Below are 22,574 nucleotides of genomic sequence, written 5' to 3'. Positions count from 1 at the left end.
GGGCTTATCTGAAATTAACTCGTCCCATTCTCTTGTTTACATCTCTCTCTCTCTCATTCTCCTGTTTATCACTCTCTCATTCTCCCATTTATCAATCTCTCTCTCCCTCTCTCCTTTTCACATTTAGCACTTCCTCTCATTCTTCCATTTATCACTCTCTCTCTCATTTTCCCATTTGCCTTTTATTACTTTTTCTTTTTGACCTTTTTTAATAAGTTTTTTCCCATTTTTATGACTTTTTTTACCAACTTCTTTTGTCGCCATTTGATGTCATCTTTTGTTATTTGTTTTTTTAGTCCCCTTTTCATCACATTTTTTTGTTGCCTGTTTGTCTCCTCTGTAGTTATCCTTCCTTTCATCGCATTTTGTTGTAGTCGTTTTAGGTTCTTTTATTGTCTCAACATTTTGTTTGACAATTTTTTTCGTCTCTTTTTTTACTCATTTTTTATTACTTTTTCATTTTGCGGATTTTTTGGGTCTTTTTCACTTGTTTTAACGCATTTTGAGTCTTTTTATGTGTGTTTTCGTTTTTTTTGGTGGCTTTTTATTCTTCTTTATTCGTGTGTTTTTTGCTACATTTTTTGTCACCTTTTTTGTGCCACTACCTTTTGAAACATATTTATTTTAACTTATAGGGTTTATCATAAAAAAAATAAAATTTATAAAATCAAATTTTGTAATTTATCTATGAAACTGAATTCGCTTGATAGCACGTTACACTTCAGGATGAAGGGAAGTTCTTTTAAAAACTTCAATAAATAAGTGTAAACTACTATAATTAAAAAAATAATAATGACACGAAAATCGACAGTTTTTAATTTAAATTTTGCGACACTCGTAGTAACATGTGGTAAGCAAGTTCTAATAAGTATATTACAGTTTCAGGCTTCATATACACTATAATTGATATCTGTTTGTTTAGTGGCTAGTGGCTACTTTCTTATTTTGTCATGTACCTAAGAAATGTAATTCAATTCGATGTAGTGTATTTCGAAACATATGTTGGTCACGTCAGCACTGAACGATACTGCCCACGTGACTAACTACAATGACAGTTTGTGGTAAAGTGACAGCGACAGACACCTTAGATGTGAGGCTATGTTTACACAATGTTTGAATCGCAACAATTTTGAATTAAAAAATAAATGAAACCTCACCATGAACACTTACTTTAAACCGAAAAGAGAAAAACGTAGAGCCAGCAAATCCGCGGAAAAGTCTGACTCCGAAAATGAAGAAAACATCCACGAACTCTCGTACTTTTTAGACGACAGAGTAAAACTAATGAAAGAGGTGTTAAAAATAATCAAACCCAAGAAAATAAAGACAATGGCACCGGATTGCATTAAAGTAAGTGGTGATTTGCCTTCATTCATAATTAATCGAAATTAATTTTGGTTAACCAGCACCTAGATATTGGCGAAATAAACTCAATGCTGCTGGAAGAACTCCTCGGAATTTCCAACAAAAGACTCAAGTACATTTTTAACGGACAAAACTTGGACCAAGATAGCAGCTCGACGGACCCCGAAGACGAGAAACAACCAGACATAATATCGCTCGATGATGTGAGTGAAGATGACTTCATTGTGGAAGTAGATGGGGGTAAACACAAATAAATTTAGTATTAGACATTACGTTTGCATAAATAGTTTTTGTAGACAAGTCCAAGAAGAAGAAATCTAGTCAAATTAAAGAAGAACCAAGAGTCAGTAAAATCAAAAAGGAGAAATCAATTCAGAACAGAAAGCGCAAAGATGGACCTCTGGAAGAAGAAAATTTAATGAGCGTTTTGGAGCTGTTGGAGCTGCAAGCCAGAGCCAGAGCTATAAGATCACAGCTGATGCTAGAAGCCACCAATAAAAACGCCCAAACTGAAATTAAAATCGAGTCAGATTCAAACATAAACTCAGACAGTGATTCAGTGATAATTGAAGTGCCCGCGAGTCAGGAAATCGTTATTGAATCAAGTGAATCAGACATAGAACAAAAAGACAAATCCAGCACTAGTAACACACTTGAAACAGTTGATAAAAATGTGTCTGCTGACGCAGAAAACCCTAAAAAAAAGATCACTTTGATCAGGGACAGGTTTGATAAACAGAAAGCGGAAGCTAGTTGTAGTCACTCTGTTGGTGATGAAAGCACCAAAACGACGAAAGATGTCGCTACCACGCAAAGCGGAAACGACAAGCCTAAAACCCAGGAACAGGAACCTGTCAATGATGAGGATGAAATTATATTGATTGTAGATCAAGAGGAAATGGACGGACTAATAGGCGAATGAGTACAAAAATCGATTTATGTAAATCAAGTAAAATATAAACAGTTTCGATCACTGAACACATAATATGACAGGCACTGATTTCAATCCTAACTTACAACCTAGACAGTCTGCTTTGGATGCCACGCAAGATATTTATTAACTGTTCAGTGTTGGCTTTACTGTATAAAATTGACAGTAGACTGGCTACGGTGTCTTGACACTGGGAAATAATTTTTCGCCTAAAAAAAAAAAAAATTAATACGTTTTTTATTATGAACTTTAAATATAGCTTACTTTTGGACGTTATTGTATGCCTCATGTGTGTTCAAGAACGTTTCAATTAGGCAAGCCACGGCTTCAAACAAATGAAACTCGTTCTCCTCTTTTTGCCAAATTTGGATTTCTGACACTGTTGCCATTAGTCTGTTGTAAATTTCTAGTAAACCGTCAAATGGTAATTCCATTGAAACAAAAGCTTTAGGGACTAATGATCTGTCAGACTTGAGGTATGTTGACAGCTGCTCTAACTCGGAAATCAGGAACGCTAAAATAACATTATTACCAACTAGAAAAAAAAAAAAAATGGTAGTACCTAATGGGAAACACTGGGTTGAAATGCCACATTTTCGCGCTATGTGCTTCACTTTGGTCAAAATTTGCGCCATTCGGTTATTCGGATTTCCAGTACTTTTCCGTATTTCTCGTCTAAGGATGTTCCTCCAAATTTTTTCAATCAAATTTTCATCGCTGTATCCAGCGCAGTCGATGATGGCGAGTTGACACTCCCACAGCTCAAGAGGGTCGGCGAAATTTTCATACAACTATAATAAAAACTAGGATGTAAAAAAAAAATAACTAATAAATTGACTGATTGATTTTGATCAATTGTTTAGAGGGGATAAGCAAATATATGAGTGCTGGGCAAACCTGCGAAATTTGATATAGCCCAGAATTTAGAGCAACTATCGCCTCCTCGGCGGCCGGATGCGTCCCCCGCAAATTAACCACCGCCTCCAGGATCTGCTCCTGCACCTTCGCCACCTCCATTTTATCCTCCAAGTCCCTCAAAAACACCCCCAGATACGGCGCATACCCCACTTTATCGCTTCTCATGCACATAATGGCACGTGTCAAGTATTCCAGACGCTCCTTAAGACTCAAGGCTGCCCTAAATCAAAAACGCGTCATAACCTCAAAAAATGCATGAATGCGATTTTACCCCGTTTTCGACGCCAGACTGTCCAGAATTTTGGCCGCGGCGGCGTGGTTGTTGTTGTTTTCGTAGTATTTCCACAATAAGTCGACGACGGCGGTGTTGTCGGGGTTCTGCTGTGACGTGTGGAGGAGGTACGTTTCCAGGGAGGAGTTGTTGATTTTGATTAGTTCGCTGCTCATTTGTTTTTTCATCATCCAGTCGTAGAGCGCCACGTGGAGGATCTCGTCTGGGAGTTCCAGGATTTCGTTGATTAGTTGCATCACCATGATTCGGATGTCGCCTTCCGTGGGGATGGGCACGGGGGCGGTGATGTTGAGGTTTGTGGGGTTTTCGGCGCATAGGGTGTCTAGCATGGTGAAGACTTCCTTGTAGATGTTCATGCTGTAAGATAATTACGAAAATTATAACACAAATTCTAAAATAAATAGCAAATGGCTTCCGTCTGTCTGTCTCCGAAACTACTGACTTGATTGTTGTGGAATGTGGGTGTGCTCACGACTACCGTGGCTTAAACTTTATAAAATAATATTTTTCAAGAAAACATTGAAAATTTATCTCACAATACACAAAAAAAATCTATTTTTATAACAGACAAATTAAATTCTTTTAAATAATGAAAAAAAAGGTCCAAATTTTTTCCTTCGGCTTTGAAATGCAATAAAAAGAATTCAGTGTTTCAGAAAAAAAAAATAAAATTTGATTATGCCACTTTTTTTTAAGTTAACTCTTGCTATCAGCCAACACTAACAAGGAAAAAGAGAGAAAAAAAAAAGTGATAAAAAAAGGCAATAAAAAAGATAAGAAAATAGGGAGCCAATAATAAATGGGACAAAAAAAGGTGCCAACAAAATCAACAAAAAAAGCCAAAATATGACAAGAAAAAAAAAAGAAAAAAAAAGTGATAAAAAAAAAACGATCATAATATCGATAAAAGTGACAAAAAGGCAACTTAAAGCCAGGGAGCAAATAAAAAGAAAAACAGGAAAAAAAGTGGAAAAGGCATAAAAAATGGAAAAAATTCGGAAAATTTGGTATTGGATTTTATAACTTTTTCATTTATTCGACTTTTCAATTTTTCGATTTTATAATTTTTCTATTTATCAATGTGAAATGTTTCACTTTTTCGATTTGCAGTTTTACAAATTTTCAATTTTCATGTCTTCCATTTTTTGATTTGGAATTTTTCGTTTTGGTTTCTCATTTTCTTTATTTTTTCAATTTTTGATTTGCAATTTTTCGAGTTTTCGTTTTAAATATGTAATAATAATAATTTTTAAAATTAATATAATAATTAAAGATAAGATAAAAACTAAATTGCTACATTTATGTGAGAATTTTTGATGTGTCTCTCTTATTTATTTTTATTTTCATTCTATTTTCTTATCACATTTACTATTGTTAATTACAATTAGTTGTTTATTAGTATTATGTTCCACTCTAGACTTCTAGTCTGCTGAAAATAAATTATTATTATTAAAATAATTCACTTTTTCAATTTTACGTTTTTAGAATTTTTTCAGTTTTTAGGTACTGGATTTTATAAAGTTTTTCATTTATTAGACTTTTCAATTTTTAATTTTTCACTTATTCGACTTTTCAGTGTTTCGATTTTATAATTTTAATTATGACAAAAAAAGAAGGAAAAAAAGTGATGCAAAAAAGGCGATCATAAAATTGATAAAAAAGTGACAAAAAGGCGACTTAAAGAAAGGAAGCCATAAAAAAGCGAAAAATAACGCGGAGAAAAGGAGACAAAAAACGGGACAAAAAAGAAAATGGAAAAAAGTGGAAAAAAGTCATAAAAAAATAGGGGAAATTTTTTTTTTTTGAAAAGTTGATAAACGGGGAGTACAAAAGCTACAAAAAGAGCCAATAAAAAAGTTAAAACATGAAAAAAGGCGACAAAATAGGGTAACAAAAAATGGGGAAAAACTGTTAAAACAAGGGCTCAAAAAAAGCAACAAAAAAAAGACAAGAAACGCAAAAAAGAGGCAAAACTGGAACAAAAAATGCCAAACACGCGATAAAAAATAATAGTTAAAAAAAAACAAAGGAAAAAATGGGACAAAAGAAAGAAACCACCAAAAAATAAAAAGGGAGCCAAAATTGTACCAAAAATGGTGAAAAAAGACAAAAAACGTGACAAAAAAGGAAACAAATTTGGAAAATCCGAAAAAACAGGAGGTACAAAAAGGGCCAACATAAAAATTAAAAGATGAAAAAATGGGACAAAAAGGGTAACAAAAAAAATGGGGAGAAAGCTAATAACAAAAGAGTTCTGAAAGAAAACAACAAAAAAGTTACAAGAAACGCAAAAAAAAAGACAAAAATGGATCGAAAAATGGCAAAAACGTGATAAAAAATAAGACTTGAAAAAAGAGACTAAAAAAAAGGGGCAAGAAAGAAACCACAAAAAATTAATAAAAACATTCACAAAAAAAGGGAAACCAAAAATGTCACAAAAATGGTAAAAATAGACAAAAAACGGAAAAAAGGCAAAAAAGGGGAAAAATGTGAAAAGTCGCCTAAAAAAGGGAAAAAATTTGGAAAATCCGATAAAACGGGGATTACAAAAGATACAAAAAGGGCCAACAAAAGAAGTGAAAAAATGAAAAAAAAAAAAAAGGTGACAAAAAAATGGGGGAAGAGCTGTTAAAAAAAGAGCTCAAAAAAAAGCAACAAAAAAATTATAAGAAACGCAAAAAAAAGGACAAAAATGGAAGGAAAAATGGCAAAAACGCGATAAAAAATAAGAGTCAAAAAAAAAAGAAACGCAAAAAATGAGACAAAAGAAAGAAATCATAAAAAAAATAAAAACATTCACAAAAAAGGGGAGGCAAAAATGGTAAAAAAAAAGACAAAAAACGGAAAAACAAAAGTGAAAAACTTGTAAAAAAAACTACAAAAAATTCGGAGAAGAGGCAAAAATGTGACAAAAAAGGGAAAAATTAGGAAAATCCGATAAAACGGGGAACACAAAAGTTACAAAAAGGGCCAACATAAGAGTTAAAAAATGAAAAAAAAAGGTGACAAAAATGGGGGAAGAGCTATTAAAAAAGAGCTCAAAAAAGCAACAAAAAAATTATGAGAAACGCAAAAAAAGGGACAAAAATGGAAGGAAAAATGGCAAAAACGCGATAAAAAATAAGAGTCAAAAAAAAAGAAACGCAAAAAATGAGACAAAAGAAAGAAATCATAAAAAAAATAAAAACATTCACAAAAAAGGGGAGCCAAAAATGTCACAAAAATGGTAAAAAAAGACAAAAAACGGAAAAATAAAAGTGATAGACTTGTAAAAAAAAACCTACAAAAAATTCGGAGAAAAAAAGATAAAAAAGGGGAAAAATGTGAAAAGTCGCCAAAAAAAAGGGTAAAAATTTGGAAAATCCGATAAAACGGAGAGTACAAAAGCTACAAAAGGGGCAAGAAAAGAGAGTTAAAAAATGAAAAAAGGGAACAAAAACGGTAACAAAAAAATGGGAAAAAGGTGAAAAAAAAAGGCTCAAAAAAAAAGCAACAAAAAAGTTACAAGAAACGTGGAGGATGCAAAAGAAAGACAAAAATGGATCGAAAAATGGTAAAAAACGTGACAACAAATAAGACTTGAAAAAAGAGACTAAAAAAAGAAAAAAAGGGACAAGAAAGAAACCACAAAAAAATAATAACAGTCACAAAAAAAGGGGAGCCAAAAATGTCACAAAAATGGTAAAAACAGACAAAAAACGGAAAAAAAGACAAAACTTGTAAACAAAAAGTACAAAAAATTCGGAGAAAAAAAAAAAAGACAAAAAACGTGACAAAAAACGGAACAAATTTGGAAAATCTGGTAAACGGGGAGTACAAAAGATACAAAAAGGGCCAACAAAAGAAGTGAGAAAAAAATACAAAAAGGCAAAAAACGCGACAAAAAATAAGACTTAAAAAAAGACCAAAAAAATGGGGCAAGATAGAAACCACAAAAAATTATAAAAACTGTCACAAAAAAGGGGAGCCAAAAATGTCACAAAAATGGTAAAAAAAAAAACGAAAAACCACCAAAAATTCGGAGAAAAAAAGGCACAAAATGTGATTAAAAAAGGGAGACACATGTGAAAAGTCGCCAAAAAAAAACGGGAAAAAATTTGGAAAATCCGATAAAACGGGGAGTACAAAAGCTACAAAAAGGGCCAACAAAAGTTAAAAAATGAAAAAATTGCTCCAAAAAAAGGGAGGAAAAGCTGATAAAAAGGGCTCCAAAAACGTACCAAAAAAGAAGACTTAAAAAGAGATTAAAAAAAAGACAAGAAAGAAACCACAAAAAAATAAATAAAAACAGTCACAAAAAAAGGGAGCTAAAAGTCATAAAAATGGTAAAAAAAGACAAAACAAGGGTAAACAACGCAACAAAAAAGGGGAGCCAAAAAAAGCGGCGAAAAATGACAGAAAACGAGACAAAAACTGAAAAAAAAAGGTGTTAAAAAACACTATAAAAAGTCAAAAGAAACACATAAAAAAGCGACTAAAAGAATGAGGCAAAAAAGTGACAACAAAATGCGACCAAGTGGCAAAAGGCAAAAACATGACAAAAGAAAAACGCAAATAAAAAGACGTAAAAAGCGCAATAAAGAGAAAAAAAAATAAATAAAGGAAAACCGATAAAAAAGGGACCACTGAAAGCGAAAAAAAAAAACAAAAATAAAAAGGTGATAAAACAAGTAAAAAAGTTGATAAAAAGATAAAGCTAGAAAAAGGAGCAAACAAAACTGACAAAAAAGCCACAACAAAAGCGACAGAAAAAGCGCCTAAAAAGTGACAAGAAAAAGAGGATATAAAAAATATTATAAAAAAAGCAAAAAAAGGGGTAAACAATTTAAAAAACAAAAAAGGTGTGTGAAATTAGATAAAAAAAAGCAAAAAAGCGACCTCAAAAAGCATAAAAATGTGTAAAAAAAGAACACAACGTCAAGAACAGCTTATTATTGTTTTTCTTTTGACAACTATTTATCAAAGATAAATTTATGCAGCGTTCCCAAAAATACTACAAAAAAGCAGCTAACACCAAATAAAAATAAACTTTATTTATTCATCCCCTCCAGTCTGCTGACGACGTTACATCAAAAATTATTACACAAATATGACCTGAAGACCCACGACAAATTAACTGTTAATAATTTCAGACCAACTTTTTTTAAATTTAACCTACCGTTTGTGATAGAAATCCCGTCCTTCCTGATCCGCCACTGACGAATCATTCTTATAAAAATGCTCCGCGATGTTATCCGGATCGACCTTCTTCGCACACGTGATACACAAATCAATGACAGCGTGATACGCTTTCAAAGAAACGAACTGTTTACAAATCCCCGGTAGATTAACGTTGGGAGCGATAGATTTGCACAGCTCGAGAGCCGACATCACCATATCCTCCTTCTCGTCGATGTTCTGTATCCCCCTGGAGGACTTCAACATCTCGTTGGCCTTCGAGAACGCCGCATCTTCAATTTTGTAGAGTTGGGGGCAAACTTCTCTTAGTTTAGTGCTGATGGAGTCGACTGAGGCGTTATCCCCCAGGTAGCTGTCAACTAATGTCGTTATCAACAAAGAACAAATGTCTTGACCATACAGGAACAAATCTTTGAACGTGGTGTCTTGCAGCATCGTCTGGTAGTTGTCTGGGAGAGTCCCGATTAAGACGTGGAATTGGTGCTCGCACAGGATTCGCCAGAGACCCATGATTTGGCAGCAGTGGCACACGAACAACTTCAGGGAGTTGAGGGATATTCTTTCCTCCATTTGTGCGTCTTGTAATGTGTGGTTCAAGCGGCTGGTGGTGTTCACTTGGGTGGTGTTGAGGGTTGCGTCCAGTTGGGTGGAGTTGTCGCAGATGGCTAGTTGGGTGTTTGAGAGGAGGAAGTTGTGGAGTGTCGTTAGGTAGTTGAGGATCCATCTGCACTGGTCGCTGGTGATGGTGCTGGCGTTCTGCGAACTGACTATGAAACGACAAAAATTATTTTTGGGGGAAACTGACCATCACGGTTTTTCCATCCAGGCAGATTTTCTCGATGCATCGTCTGTTCCAGATTGGTCGTAAAATCCTGCCTAAGTATAAGTAGAGGCCGTTATGTTTGGAGGAAAATACGAAGGGGTTGTTCACGTCGAAGTGGGGGTAGGTTAGGTTTGGGGGTTGGAGGGATTGCGGCTGGTGTAAACGGTGGGGGTCGGCGGGGGTCGAGATGATGTTTGGCGAAAATGGAGACGTTCCTGAAACTGAAATATTATTATTATTATTTGCAGTTACTCAAGATAGATTTCGTCATTCAGTTTAATTTACTTATTTAATAAAATTTTAACTTAAGTAGTTTTTCGAACAGCTTCAATTTTTCGAATCTTTAATTTTTTATTTAATCAAATTTTAGATATGCAACTTTTCGTTTCGGTTTTTAATTTCTTCATTTTTGTAATTTTTCGATTTTTCGTTTCAGTTTTTTATTTTCTGCATCTTTGATTTTTCAATTCCAATTTTCCATTTTTTTTGTTTCTTCAATTTTACGATACGCAACTCTTCGAGTTTTCAATTTTTAATTTTTCAGTTATTCGATTTTATAATTTTTTATTTTTTTCAGATTTCCGTTTCTTCAATTCTTCGATTCTCTAATTTTTCATTTCTTTAAATTTTTGATATGCAATTTTCTGATTCGTTTTTTTATTTTCTTCATTTTTGCAATTTTTCGATGTTTGGATGTTATAATTTTTGGTTTTTAATTTCAAATTTTCGTTGCTTCAATTTTTCGATTTGCAATTTTTCATTTTTTCGATTTTCCAACTTTTGGTTGTTTCAATTTTTTGATTTGCAATTTTTCGTTTGCACTTTTATTTTCTTTATTTTTTGATAATTTTTTCATTTTTCTGTAATTAGATTTTATAACTCTTTCATTAATTCGATTTTATAATTTTTCTTTTTTCAATGTAAAATTTTTCAATTTTTGGTTTTTCCAATTTTTTAATTGAAATTTTTCCAGTTTTCATTTTAAATGTGTAATAACAATTATAATTTTAAATTTTTTTCATTTATTTCATTTTTCAACTTTTCGATTTTTCATTTTTCAATGTTTTAGTTTTTCCTTTCTTCCGTTCTTCGATTTGCAATTTTTTAATTTTCCACTTTTCCGATTTTGCTATTTATCGATTTTTCAATTTTTCGAATTAAAAAATTGCAAAATTGTAAAATTGAAGAATCAAAAATTGAAAAAATGAGAAAGTATAAAATGACAACTTTGAAAAATTTAAAAATTTGAAACTTGAAAAGTTGAAGAAACGAAAAATTCAAAAATGGAAAATTAAAAATTGGATACCAGAAAATCAAAAAAGTTCAAAATCTGATAACTGGAAATTGAATAAACGAAAAATTATAAAACTGAACAAGAAACATTAAAAAAAATACAGGAAATAAACGAAAATCTGTGATACAAAGTCGGGAAAATGAAAAATAAAAATCAAAAACTTAAAAATCTGAGGAAACAAAAAATTGAAAAATTTGGAAGTCAAAACTGAAAAAAATACGGTTTTAGATTTTTTTTTCAGTTTTTAGTTATTGGATTTTATAACTTTTTCATTTATTCGACGTATCAATTTTTCGAATTTTAATTTCTCTATTTTTCGTTTCGTTTTTTATTTTCTTTATTTTTTCCATTTTCCGGTTCTTCGATGTCATCTATTTTTTTTTATTTTTCAATGCGAAATTTTTCAATTTTTGGATTTTGAAATTTTGATTTTTCAGTTTCTGATTTGAAATTTTTCCAGATTTCATGTTATATGTAGGAACAATAGGGAAGGAATTGAAATGCAATCTCTTAATACACGTCAGTCGAGAGTATATTTTTTACATCAATTATTATATCAACAAAATGTGTCTCTATGCCTACTAAGTTGACAACCTTAAAGTATGAGGGATGAAATAAATGTACACACATTACCAACACTTCCCCTCAAACCTCAACTACTTTATCGCAAACACTTTACTACATCGCGTCTCATCCCAAGACCTTGGACACACTTCTCATGCTTAGCCTTCGAAAGTCCTTTAGTTAGAATGTCCGCTGTCATCTCCTCAGTAGCAACGTGTTCAATCACAATCTCCTTCTTCTTCACACAGTCTCGAACAAAATGGTGTCGTATATCTATGTGCTTCGAACGAGCGTGAAAAACTGGGTTTCCCGATAACTTTTCAGCACCAATGTTATCATTCCTCAAAATTATCGTCTCGAGGTTAACACCCAGACTCTTTAGTAACTTCTTCATATAAATGGCCTCTTTTGCCGCATCGGTTAGCGCCATATACTCAGCCTCTGTCGATGAAAGGGCCACAGACCGCTGTTTCCTTGATCCCCAGCTCACTGCTGTACCCCCGATTAGGAAAACATATCCTGTATAAGATTTCCTATCAACCAGACAACTACCCCAGTCAGCATCAGTATACATTACTGGAGGTTCGCCTGCGCTGCCTCGAGAGTACACTAGATTCAGATCTCTAGTCCCTTTAAGATAACGTAATACCCTTTTTGCTGCCTTCCAATGCGACTCTCTAAAGCAACTGTTAAATTGACTACGATAGCTTACTGCATGTGTAATATCTGGTCTAGTTCCCATAGATAAATACATTAGTCCGCCGATGAGTTCTTGATAGGGGATATTCTTCGGGCAAGCGTCTTCTCCTTCGTCTTTCGTCAAATTAATCCCCAACTCTAATGGTGTAGAAACCGGATTGCAAAGACTCATATCAAACTTCTCGAGTAGATCATCAATGTATCCCCTCTGGCTAATGGCTAGATAATTGTCTGTTCTTTCAAAATCAACACCTAGACAGTACTTAAGATCTCCCAAGTCTTTGACGTCAAACTTTCTACAAAGACAATTTTTCAGTCGTTCGATTTCGACTTCACTGCTCGACATAATCAATATATCGTCAACGTAAATGACTATAAAACTTGTGACGTTCGATGCCTGGACGACGTATACACAAGGATCTGCATCGGATGGAACCGCTCCAAGACTTCGGAGTTCTTCATCTAATCGATCGTTCCAAGCTCTGCCAGCTTGTGGTAGACCGTAAAGACCCTTGTTCAGTAAACAAACCACGTCGCCTTTACGCATTCGCTCCATCATCTTTCTTGCTTCTTCTCTGATTGTTGTTTCCTTCTTTTCGGTTCTCACGATGTGTTCAAGTATTTCTTCTAAATGTTTCGGAGTCTCCATAAAGATCTTCTCTTTGATAATTCCATTCAGATAAGCTGTAGTTATATCGAGTTGCCGAATCTTCATGTCTTTAGAGAAAGCTACTGCAACCGCAGCACGTATAGAAGCCAATCTTGTCACGGGAGCAAACGTTTCGTGAAAGTCTATTTCAGGTTTCATACCAAACCCTTGAGCCACCACACGAGCCTTGCGCTTGTCTATCGTGCCGTCTGACTTATACTTGTTCCGTAAAACAAATCTACTTCCAATGATCCGCTGACCCCCTGGCCTGTCTACCAAATACCAAGTATTGTTTTTAATTAAGGATTTCACTTCCGAAGCCATAGCTTCAATCCACTCTGGATGATCGGATCCAGACATGGCTTTTCTCGCGGAAATTTCAGCAATGTCGGCACTTACTGGTTCTAGAACTACTTGCTTAGCGAAATCTTTACGTGGTCGTCCCGAACGTCCTGTTCTGATGATTCTCGGCCGTCCCGGTCGTCGAACCGGTGCCATTTCTTCTTCTTGGACATCATTTTCACCTAATTCTGGCGAAAAACCTCCGATTACCTCTTCAAGATTCGGTTCAGGTTGCAGTTCAACCTCCTCAACGGATTTCTTAACAATGTCTACATCAAACCAATCGCGCTCGACATCCTTCTCGATAGAAAACTTGTGGTCGTTCTCCATGAATTTCACGTCTCTCGTTATTTCTATTTTTCTGGAATCCGGCAGCCATATTCGATACGCCTTTGATAAATCGGCATACCCCACAAAAATTCCTTCTCTTGATCTGTTGTCTAGCTTCCCCTTAGTTGGTGTCTTATTCAAAATAAATGCCCTACATCCAAACTCTCGGAAATAGACCACAGTTGGGACTCTGCCATTCCAAAGCTGGTACGGAGTCTTTCCACAGATCTTCTTTGCTGGACATCGATTTCTGATGTGACACGCCGTCGACACGGCTTCTGCCCAGAAAGACGATGATAGACCGGATTGAATTAAGAGACAACGAGCCATTTCTATCAACGTTCTATTCATCCTTTCCGCTACCCCGTTCTGTTGCGGTGTGTAAGGAGCCGTGAGTCTATGTTTGATACCTTCTGACTTCAAAAATTCGTCAAATTCCGCATTCACATACTCGCCCCCGTTGTCGGACTGAATCTCCTTGATGAATACGCCGTGTTTCTTCTCGACCAGCGCCTTGAATCTTTTGAACTCTTCAAGAGCCTGATTCTTATTTTTCATGAATCGCACCTCTGTCCACCGAGAACAGTGATCAATGAAGGTGATGAAATATAGCGATCCACCGTTCGAAGAAATTCTCATTGGGCCACATATGTCTGTGTGTATGAGCTCTAACTTTGTCGTATTTCGCTCTGTTTCTTTTGGAAATGGTGGCCTGCTCATCTTCGCCTTAAAACAAACTTCACAGCTTACATCTTCTGTTTTCTCCCACGTATCGTAATTGTTGCGTCCGAGGACTTCGATTCTCACAGTGCCGTTCACGTTCATCGTAGATTTATCAAGACTCACACTCACACGCCTTCTGGGCCCATAACCAATGTAGGAACAATAGGGAAGGAATTGAAATGCAATCTCTTAATACACGTCAGTCGAGAGTATATTTTTTACGTCGTCTTCGTTGATTCACTATTAAAGTCTCTCCAATCCCTTAAATGTGACATGTGAGGGAGCATACGTCGGGAGGGAAAGGAATCTGTAATGTCGGCTAAATGTCTGTCGTGGTCTGACTTTTTGACACAATTTGACGTCATGTATTTCAGTTTTTACTTGAAAAAGAGGCAAAATTTCGGTACCGGTGCCAAAGTCACAACGCCATGGGTGTGGATGGTCTGCAAAGGGATATGCAGTAGGAAAGTTTTTCTTTGAGGTGTTTACATTGTTATCGGAATGTGTCTCAGGAATTATGAAGCTGCATTCTGGATCACGTTTAGTACTTGCTGGGGAGCTTGAAGAAGTAGGAACAGGTAGCGGTGACTTGGAACCATGGAGGAACAAAGTAGGAACAGAGCCGGGTTTAAGTCTTTTATTTGTGTAATAACAACTTCTCTCAAAGTGTTTACCACAAATGTATAAATTATTGGCAATATTATCACCTGAAATGGTTTTAATGGCTATACATTCCCTTAGGTAAAAGATTCATGTTGGGGTACCTACTTGTGGCATTAAAAACCTTTTTGCACCACAACCTTTTGTTCACAGTGTTTGAAGGGAATCTGCATTATTTTGTGGTCTCTAGGATCCTTGATTACCCCACAAGCAGGCACAGGGCAATATTTTTTGGACATTTTGATAATATCAATTCAAGCACAAACTGTTTTGGCGCGCGACAAAACGGATTAATTACAGGTTCCTGTAACTCCCGAAGGGGGTGACATCTTTTGATATTTTCCCTTTTGACAAGTCGGACGATTGTAACCAATTGGAGAGACTTTAATAGTGAATCAACGAAGACGACGATTTTTTACATCAATTATTATATCAACAAAATGTGTCTCTATGCCTACTAAGTTGACAACCTTAAAGTATGAGGGATGAAATAAATGTACACACATTACCAACATTATATTCATTATAATTTTGTAATTAAACTTTTTCATTTATTTACAATTTTGACGATGCTATAACTTTTCGATTATACAATTTTTGGGTTTTCCAATTTTTCAATTCGATTCGTTTTTCTTCTTTCCAAATTTTCGATTCATTAATTTTTTTCGATTTTCACGTTTTACGATTTTTTAATTTCTTCAATTGTTTAGGTTTTTTGATTTTTCTTTTTTTAATTTTTCGATTCTATAATATTTCATTTCTTCAAATTTTCGATTTGCAATTTTTCGTTTTGGTTATTATTTTCTTTTTTTGTGAAATTTTTCAATTTTAGATTTTTCACTTTTATGATTTTTCAATTTTCATTTCTTCAATTTTTCATTTAATATTTTTGAAGTTTTCGTTTTAAATGTGTAATAATATTTAAAATAATTCACTTTTTCAATTTTACAATTTAAAATTTTTTCAGTTTCCAGGTCTTGGATTCTATTTTATTCGACTTTTCAATTTTTCGATTTTTAATTTTTCAATTTTTCGTTTCTTCAATTGCGGATTTTTAAAAATTTTTCGTTTATTCGATTTTACAATTTTTAATTTTTCACTCTCAATGCTACAATTTTTCGATTTTCCAATTTTGACGAATCTATAATTTTTCGTTTCTTCAGTTTTTCGATTTTTTACAATTGTTTGGTTTTGCGATTTTTCAGTTATTCCAATAAAAAAATTGCAAAATTGAAAAATCAAAAATTGAAAAAATGAAAAGTATAAAACCAAAAAAAATCTAAAAATTTGGAATCAACACTTTAAAAAGTTGAACAAACGAAAAATTCAAAAATCGAAAGATTAAAAATTGAAAAACTTAAAAACCGGAAAATCGGATAACTGGAAATCCAGAAATTCAAAATTGGAAAATTGAATAAACGAAAAATTATACAACCGAAAGAAACATAGGAACAAAATACAGGAAATAAAAAAACGAAAATCTGAGATACAAAATCGAGAAAATGAAAAATAAAAATCAAAAACTTCAAAATTTGCGGAAACGAAAAATTGAAAAATCGAAAAATTAAAAAATTTTACGATTTTAGATTTTTTTTTCATTTTGTAGTTATTGGATTTTGTAACTTTTTCATTTATTGGACGTTTCAATTTTTCGATTTTTAATTTCTCAATTTTTCGTTTCGGTTTTTTATTTTCTTTATTTTTACAATTTTCCGTTTCATCAATGTTCTGATTTTCTAATTTTTTATTTTTCAATGCGAAATTGTTGGATTTTGAAATTTTAATTTGTCAGTTTCTCAATTTTTCAATTTCTGATTTGAAATTTTCCCAGTTTTCATTTTAAATATGTAATAAAAATTACAAAAAATCGGATAACTGGAAATCCAGAAATTCAAAATTCGAAAATTGAATAAACCAAAAATTATACAACCGAAAGAAACATTGAAAAAATACAGGGAATAAAAAAAAAACGTAAATTTGTGATACAAAATCGAGAAAATGCATTAATAACAATCAAAAACTGAAAAATTTGAGGATACGAAAAATTGAAAAATCGAAAAATTAAATATTGAAAAATGTTTACGATTTTAGATTTTTTTTCAGTGTTTAGTTATTGGATTTTGTAATTTTTTCATTTTTTGGACGTTTCAATTTTTAATTTCTCAATTTTTCGTTTCGATTTTTTATTTTCTTTATTTTTTCAGTTTTCCGGTTTTTCAATGTTCTGATTTTATAATTTTTTTATTTTTCAATGCGAAATTTTTGGATTTTGAAATTTTACCAGTTTTCATTTTAAATACGTACTAAGAATCATAATTTTAATTAAACTTTTTCATTTATTCGATTTTTCAATTTTGCTATTTTTTGGTTTTTCATACAATTGTTTAGTTTTTCGATTTTTCGAATCAAAACATTGCAAAATTGTAAAATTAAAAAATCAAAAATTGAAAAAATGAGAAAGTATAAAATAAAAACTTTGAAAAATCTAAAAATTTGAAATCAACAACTTGAAACTTTTAAAAAACGAAAAATCCAAAAATCGAAAGATTAAACATCAAAAAAGTCAAAAAAAAAACCGAAATATGTATTGAAAATTGAAATATTGAAAATTAATAAAATCGGAAAATCGGATAACTGGAAATGCAAAAAATGAAAAACGAAAAATTAAAAAATTTGGAAGCCGAGAAATTGAAAAATTTTACGATTTTAGATTTTTTTTTCCAGTTTTTAGTTGTTGTATTTTATAAATTTTTCATTTATTCGTGCTTCAATTTTTCGATTTTTAATTTCTCAATTTTTCGTTTCGGTTTTTTATTTTCTTTATTTTTTCAATTTTCCGGTTCATCCATGTTCTGATTTTATATATGTATTTTTTTATTTTTCAATGCCAAATTTTACAATTTTGGTTTTGCAATTTTGCGATTTTTAATTTTTCAATTTCTCAATATTTAATTTTTCAATTTTTCAATCTTTCAATACCACAGTTTTTAGACTTTACAATTTTGACGATTCTATAATTTTTCGATTCGATTGGTTTTTTCTTCTATTCAAATTTTCGATTCACTAATTTTTTTGATTTTTAAGTTTCTCGATTTTTAATTTTGTTTCTTCAGTTTTTCGATTTTTCAATTTTTGATTTCTTCAAATTTTCAATTTTTGGGTTTTTCAATGTTCTTTTTAGTTTTTCTTTTTTTCAATGTGAGATTTTTCAATTTTAGGTTTTTCAGTTTTATGATTTTTCAATTTTCATTTCTTCAATTTTTTAAGTTTTCGTTTTAAATATGTAATAATAATATTTAAAACAATTCAATGTTTCAATTTTACAATTTTACATTTTTTCAGTTTCCAATTATTGGATTTTATAACTTTTTCATTTATTCGACTTTTCAATTTTTCGAGTTTACAATTTTTGTGTTTTCCAATTTTTTGATTTTCGATTTTTTCAGATTTTGCTGTTTTTCGATTTTTTCCAGTTGTTTAGTTTTTCGATTTTTCAATTATTCAAATAAAAAAATTGCAAAATTGAAAAATCAAAAAATTAAAAAGTATTAGATGAAAATTTCGAAAAATCGGAACATTAAAAATTTAGAAACTTAAAAATCGAAAAAACAAAATGTGGATTGTAAAATCGAAATATTAAAAATTAAAAAATTGGAGAAATGAAAATCAAAAACTTCAATATTTGAGGAAATGAAAAATTGAAAAATCGAAAAACTAAAAATTGAGACACTGAAAAATTGTAATATAGAAAAGTTGAAAAAACAAAAATTATGCGAAACATTGAGAAATGGAAATACAGAAAAATGAAAGAAAATGAAAAAAAAAATTGTCGATGGTAAATAAATCCAAATTTTTGCGAAAACTGTAGTTTAAAACCGTGTAATTACCAACAGAAAAATTTTAAGGTATTATACTGCCCTTCAACGTTTTCATTAAAAAAGAAAAAGAATCTAAAATTTGAGTACATTCATTGTTTCATCCTGGTTTATTCCTTTTTATTTCTACTTTCAATCTTGTCATATAATCTTTTAATGTTTTCAAATAACAAGTAAACAAAAAAATATATTATGTTTAACGTAAATCAGCTTAATTTGCGTTAAAGTTAAAAAAAAAACTTACGTATAGCTCCCTGCGACATAGACCCAAGCGCTCCCAACCTCGGCTCTCCCCCATACAAAAAGAACGCCCGAGTCGCGAACTCAGCGAGCTCCAAATTCTCATCAACGTCCAAAGAAGCCACAATCAAACTGGTAGCGCACGCTTGATCCTCCTTCTGCATCATAAAAAAAGCCTTCACAGTATCGCTATTAAGACCTTGACTATCGCTCAACAACTGTCTCAAAATATCCACAGGCCGCATCTTTGACAAAATATACACCCCCTCTGACGTCAACACGACGTACTTCTTGGGCGCTTCTGAATGCTGCCTCACCACCAAAGGTGAAACCTCTTGGCTGATGTTAGATAGGGGGTTTTCTTGAGGTATCTGCACACAACAATAAATTAAAACACTTGAAACAACAATAAAACGGTACGAAATACCTCAGCTAGCGCTAGTGCAGGACCATCTAGGCTCAAAGTTGTGTGAGCTTCCATCAGATTTTGACTGAAAGGGAACAAATCTGAGCTGATGCACCACAATACGTCTTTTTCGTTCACGGTTGATAGCAAAAGCAAATTTCGGTCTCGGTAGTGGGCTATGTGAACCGCTCTCGGTCGCACTGTGATATTCGCCGAATACCCAGGTGGTAGTCTGACGTGTAGCAAAAATAAAGTGTACGGTCTTTGATTGGGAGGCATATTGACCAGAGTGTGTGTAGTCAAATAAAAACGAACGCCGGTTTGAGTGACTGCGATTAGGTAAATATGACTGGATTCTGACGCTTCTACGGCAGAAATGCTGACGATAGGTCGGAAATTTTGACTATCCAAAGTTCTAAAAAAAATTTTAAAGTTTGTAGATAAAATTGACACACAATTAAATTAGTGTGTTAACTAACTTGACAATATTTACAGCTTGATTGACCAAAGTTGACTGCGAAATTTTCGTTATTTTGTTGAAGGAGTCGCCTTTTATCCCTAAATCATAGACCTCAATTGAGCCTTTTTCAGTCAAAATGTAAAGAATGTGCCTGCTGTTATCCACCGCGATTTGTACAATTCCATCCTCTTCACTCAGCGCCGCGTTTATGAACGATGGAACGAGAAAAGAGAGAGCGCTGGTGGAGTGGTTGATTTTTTTGCATCTTTTACCAAACCAACCACTTTCAGCCTGCAACACCACCATAATCTGATGCCAAAAAATCGGCCACCCTTACCTGGTAAACAATTTCAAAAAGACAACCCTCCTTGCTCCCTAGAAACAGGCGCCCTTCCGCCGTGCTCCCGATCGCCGAAATGGTAGACCCATCTGTCGGTATCGTAAAAACCGGCTCTGGAATCAGCTGAATTTCATCTAAAGGTCCATGAGGACCTGGCGTAAACGTCACTCCTAACACAACAATATCAACTGCCGTTGTTAAAATTAACAAATGTTTGATAAAAGCGTGAAAAACGCCGGGTTTTGGCTTGATTAAACCAACACTCAAGATTGTTTCATTTAAGCCATCGAAATACGCTAGGTCTGAGTTGTCTTCGTATGACCAGACGTAAATGTCGCTGTCGACGGTAAGCCAGGCTCGACTGACTTCAGGAAATAACCCCATCATGCAATGACACTGAATATCTGCCCCCAAATTAAGGTAACACACCGTACACAGTTTAAATTTTCATTGTAAAAGGATACGACTAAAATGTTCCAATATTTCTGGCGGCAGTGGCACTTTACTGGAAGTTTTGATTTGCAACATGTTGTTGAGGGCGAAGGGGGCCCCATTTAAGACCGGGTAATCGTGGTCTGTTAAACCGCTGGCAGTGGAGCACTGAGGGGGGTGGATATTCATTAAATCTAGTAAGGAAGGCGCCGCGCAATCTATTGCAAGCGACTTGTCGATATTACGGGCCGCCACTTCCATTTTTTGGACTGAAAATTGGGTATTGTCCATTTTGCCGCTTACTCTAACCTATAAAAAATGAACTGTGATGATTCGCAACAGAAACGTAAAACATTACCTTAAACGTTTATAAAATTGTTTATGATGCTTAAAATGAGGAAATTAACGATTTATTGGTGCATTATATACTATTATAACTTCAAATTCCGTTAAAATTGGACACCACTGGTTTTGACAGGTGACAGAATTTGGTGGATTTGAAAATGCAAGTAACTAGAGAGAGAGAGACGAAAGTACCAACCCATCGTACAGAAAAACACCGATTGGAACCGCGGGGGTTCTTCCACATCTGATTGGGTGCTTTTTTACGATCGGTCACATATTTTTGGCTGATTGAATTTTTTTCAGGGGTTTAGAACATGAAAAAAGCTGCAGTTTGTGTATAATATAGACTTCCGGTGAGGGATTGGAATTTCTTGACAGTTGACATGTACATATGTCTCTGTTACAAATGTAAAACTACTGAAAGTTTCATTACTGAGGTTAGAGGTCGATATATAAACTTGTCGCTGACGTTGCCGTTGAAAGTTTTCATGCCGTTGGGGTGATTTTCGAGCTGACCAACTTTTAACTTTCGCCGTTATCAGTGACTATGTATTTAACTATACTCACTGCCGTTATGTTGCCGTTGACGTTGGGTCAAAGTATAGACATCAATATCTATATCTGTGATCAAATCAAAATATATAATTGCAGTCAGTTCAAGAAGATAAATACCTCTACAACAAAAATTTCTGTGACAAAAATGTTTTAAAACAAATATTTTCGGCAAATAATTAAATATATGTGACAATATACATGTTAGACAGAAAAAAAAAGTGTATGATTGGTTGCATATTTACCTGATATGATAAAATTAACTATCATTACAACACTGGTTCAATGGTCCTTAAATAGCGTTGTTTTAGGATATTTATGAAATAGATATCTGTAGACCAAAAACCTGTGGTTGGTGCTTTTTTCTCTCTGGGTTCCAGTACTTTTATAAGGATTTTATCAGAGTTTTTCGTATTTTAAATAATGAATGAATAAAGAAAGAAAGAGATTGTTCTCTTTAATAAAAAATATTTATTATCAGGGTTACACAGTCAATGAAAGATTTTTGAGACAATAATAATATTTAAGCAGTCATCCAACCTGTATTAAATACTTCTACGATGCTTCAAATCCTCCATTTGACCAAATTGTATTAAGTAAACTATGTATGTGACCATAGAGGCCATCATCTGAAAAATCATTAAAGGAAATAAAGAATATCATCAGGTGCAACTTACTTTTTATGGGGAAATTTAAACTGACGAGAGAGAGAGAGAGAGAGAGAGAGAGAGAGAGAGAGAGAGAGAGAGAGAGAGAGAGAGAGAGAGCGCGCGAGAGAGCGAGAGAGAGCGAGAGAGCGAGAGAGAGAGAGAGCGAGAGAGAGAGCGAGAGAGAGAGAGAGCGAGAGAGAGAGAGAGAGAGAGAGAGAGAGAGAAAATTTCCCGCCAAAATCTATTAAATTTAATAACGACTAAATAATTTCTGATTACCTCTATAGCAAAATCTGACTATGAACACTATTAACAATTAGTTACTTACTGAAAAAAACACCTTAAAGTTAAGGGAAAAAAGTCCGCAAACTGTGAACTCTGAAGGACTCACTAGGGCTTTCAAGAAAAGTAATTCTTCCTGAAACAGAACAAAAAAATCAGACACGACTTGAACACGTCTCAAAATTGACTACATTTTATTTTGGTGATTCTGGAAAAATGATCAG

At 33.5% G+C, this 22,574-nt stretch overlaps 2 protein-coding genes across 3 annotated transcripts; one reads left to right on the top strand and one right to left on the bottom strand.

The window, feature by feature from the left end:
* The first annotated feature begins 1,041 nt into the window (after positions 1–1,041).
* LOC135128633 (uncharacterized) lies at positions 1,042–2,350 on the top strand. 2 transcript variants are annotated; one of them, XM_064055591.1, is made up of 3 exons: positions 1,042–1,350; positions 1,407–1,605; positions 1,662–2,350. In XM_064055591.1, the coding sequence occupies exons 1-3, from the start codon at positions 1,159–1,161 to the stop codon at positions 2,285–2,287; spliced, it is 1,017 nt and encodes a 338-aa protein (XP_063911661.1). In that variant the 5' UTR covers positions 1,042–1,158; the 3' UTR covers positions 2,288–2,350. The 2 variants fall into 2 exon arrangements, with proteins under 2 accessions (XP_063911661.1, XP_063911659.1); XM_064055589.1 differs by having other exon boundaries at positions 1,653–2,350.
* Positions 2,285–21,007, bottom strand: LOC135128632 (nuclear pore complex protein Nup154). Its single transcript, XM_064055588.1, has 13 exons — positions 20,880–21,007; positions 20,554–20,830; positions 20,087–20,493; positions 19,769–20,040; positions 19,311–19,704; positions 18,888–19,254; positions 9,490–9,728; positions 8,665–9,440; positions 3,486–3,863; positions 3,194–3,434; positions 2,859–3,087; positions 2,561–2,810; positions 2,285–2,505 (listed from the first exon to the last, which is right to left on the bottom strand). The coding sequence occupies exons 2-13, from the start codon at positions 20,810–20,812 to the stop codon at positions 2,379–2,381; spliced, it is 3,939 nt and encodes a 1,312-aa protein (XP_063911658.1). The 5' UTR covers positions 20,813–20,830; positions 20,880–21,007; the 3' UTR covers positions 2,285–2,378.
* Between the last annotated feature and the right edge of the window lie 1,567 nt (positions 21,008–22,574).

This window comes from Zophobas morio, unplaced genomic scaffold (genome assembly GCF_036711695.1).
Source record: "Zophobas morio isolate AGI-343-1 ecotype UQ-CSIRO unplaced genomic scaffold, CSIRO_AGI_Zmor_V1 ptg000014l, whole genome shotgun sequence".
In the NCBI taxonomy this organism is placed as follows: domain Eukaryota; kingdom Metazoa; phylum Arthropoda; class Insecta; order Coleoptera; family Tenebrionidae; genus Zophobas; species Zophobas morio.
This window is presented reverse-complemented; position numbering and strand designations above follow the sequence as displayed.

Bases quoted from the DNA above. Each gene is read 5' to 3' on its own strand.
- LOC135128633 (XM_064055589.1), top strand. From the start codon at position 1,159: ATGAACACTTACTTTAAACCGAAAAGAGAAAAACGTAGAGCCAGCAAA. The intron at 1,351-1,406 runs GTAAGTGGTGAT...TTGGTTAACCAG, and splicing joins TGGCACCGGATTGCATTAAA to CACCTAGATATTGGCGAAAT. The intron at 1,606-1,652 runs GTAAACACAAAT...TTGCATAAATAG, and splicing joins CATTGTGGAAGTAGATGGGG to TTTTTGTAGACAAGTCCAAG.
- LOC135128632 (XM_064055588.1), bottom strand. From the start codon at position 20,812: ATGGACAATACCCAATTTTCAGTCCAAAAAATGGAAGTGGCGGCCCGT. The intron at 9,729-18,887 runs GTAAGTTTTTTT...ATAATATTTCAG, and splicing joins TATGTCGCAGGGAGCTATAC to TTTCAGGAACGTCTCCATTT. The intron at 9,441-9,489 runs GTCAGTTTCCCC...GTCAGTTCGCAG, and splicing joins TGGATGGAAAAACCGTGATG to AACGCCAGCACCATCACCAG.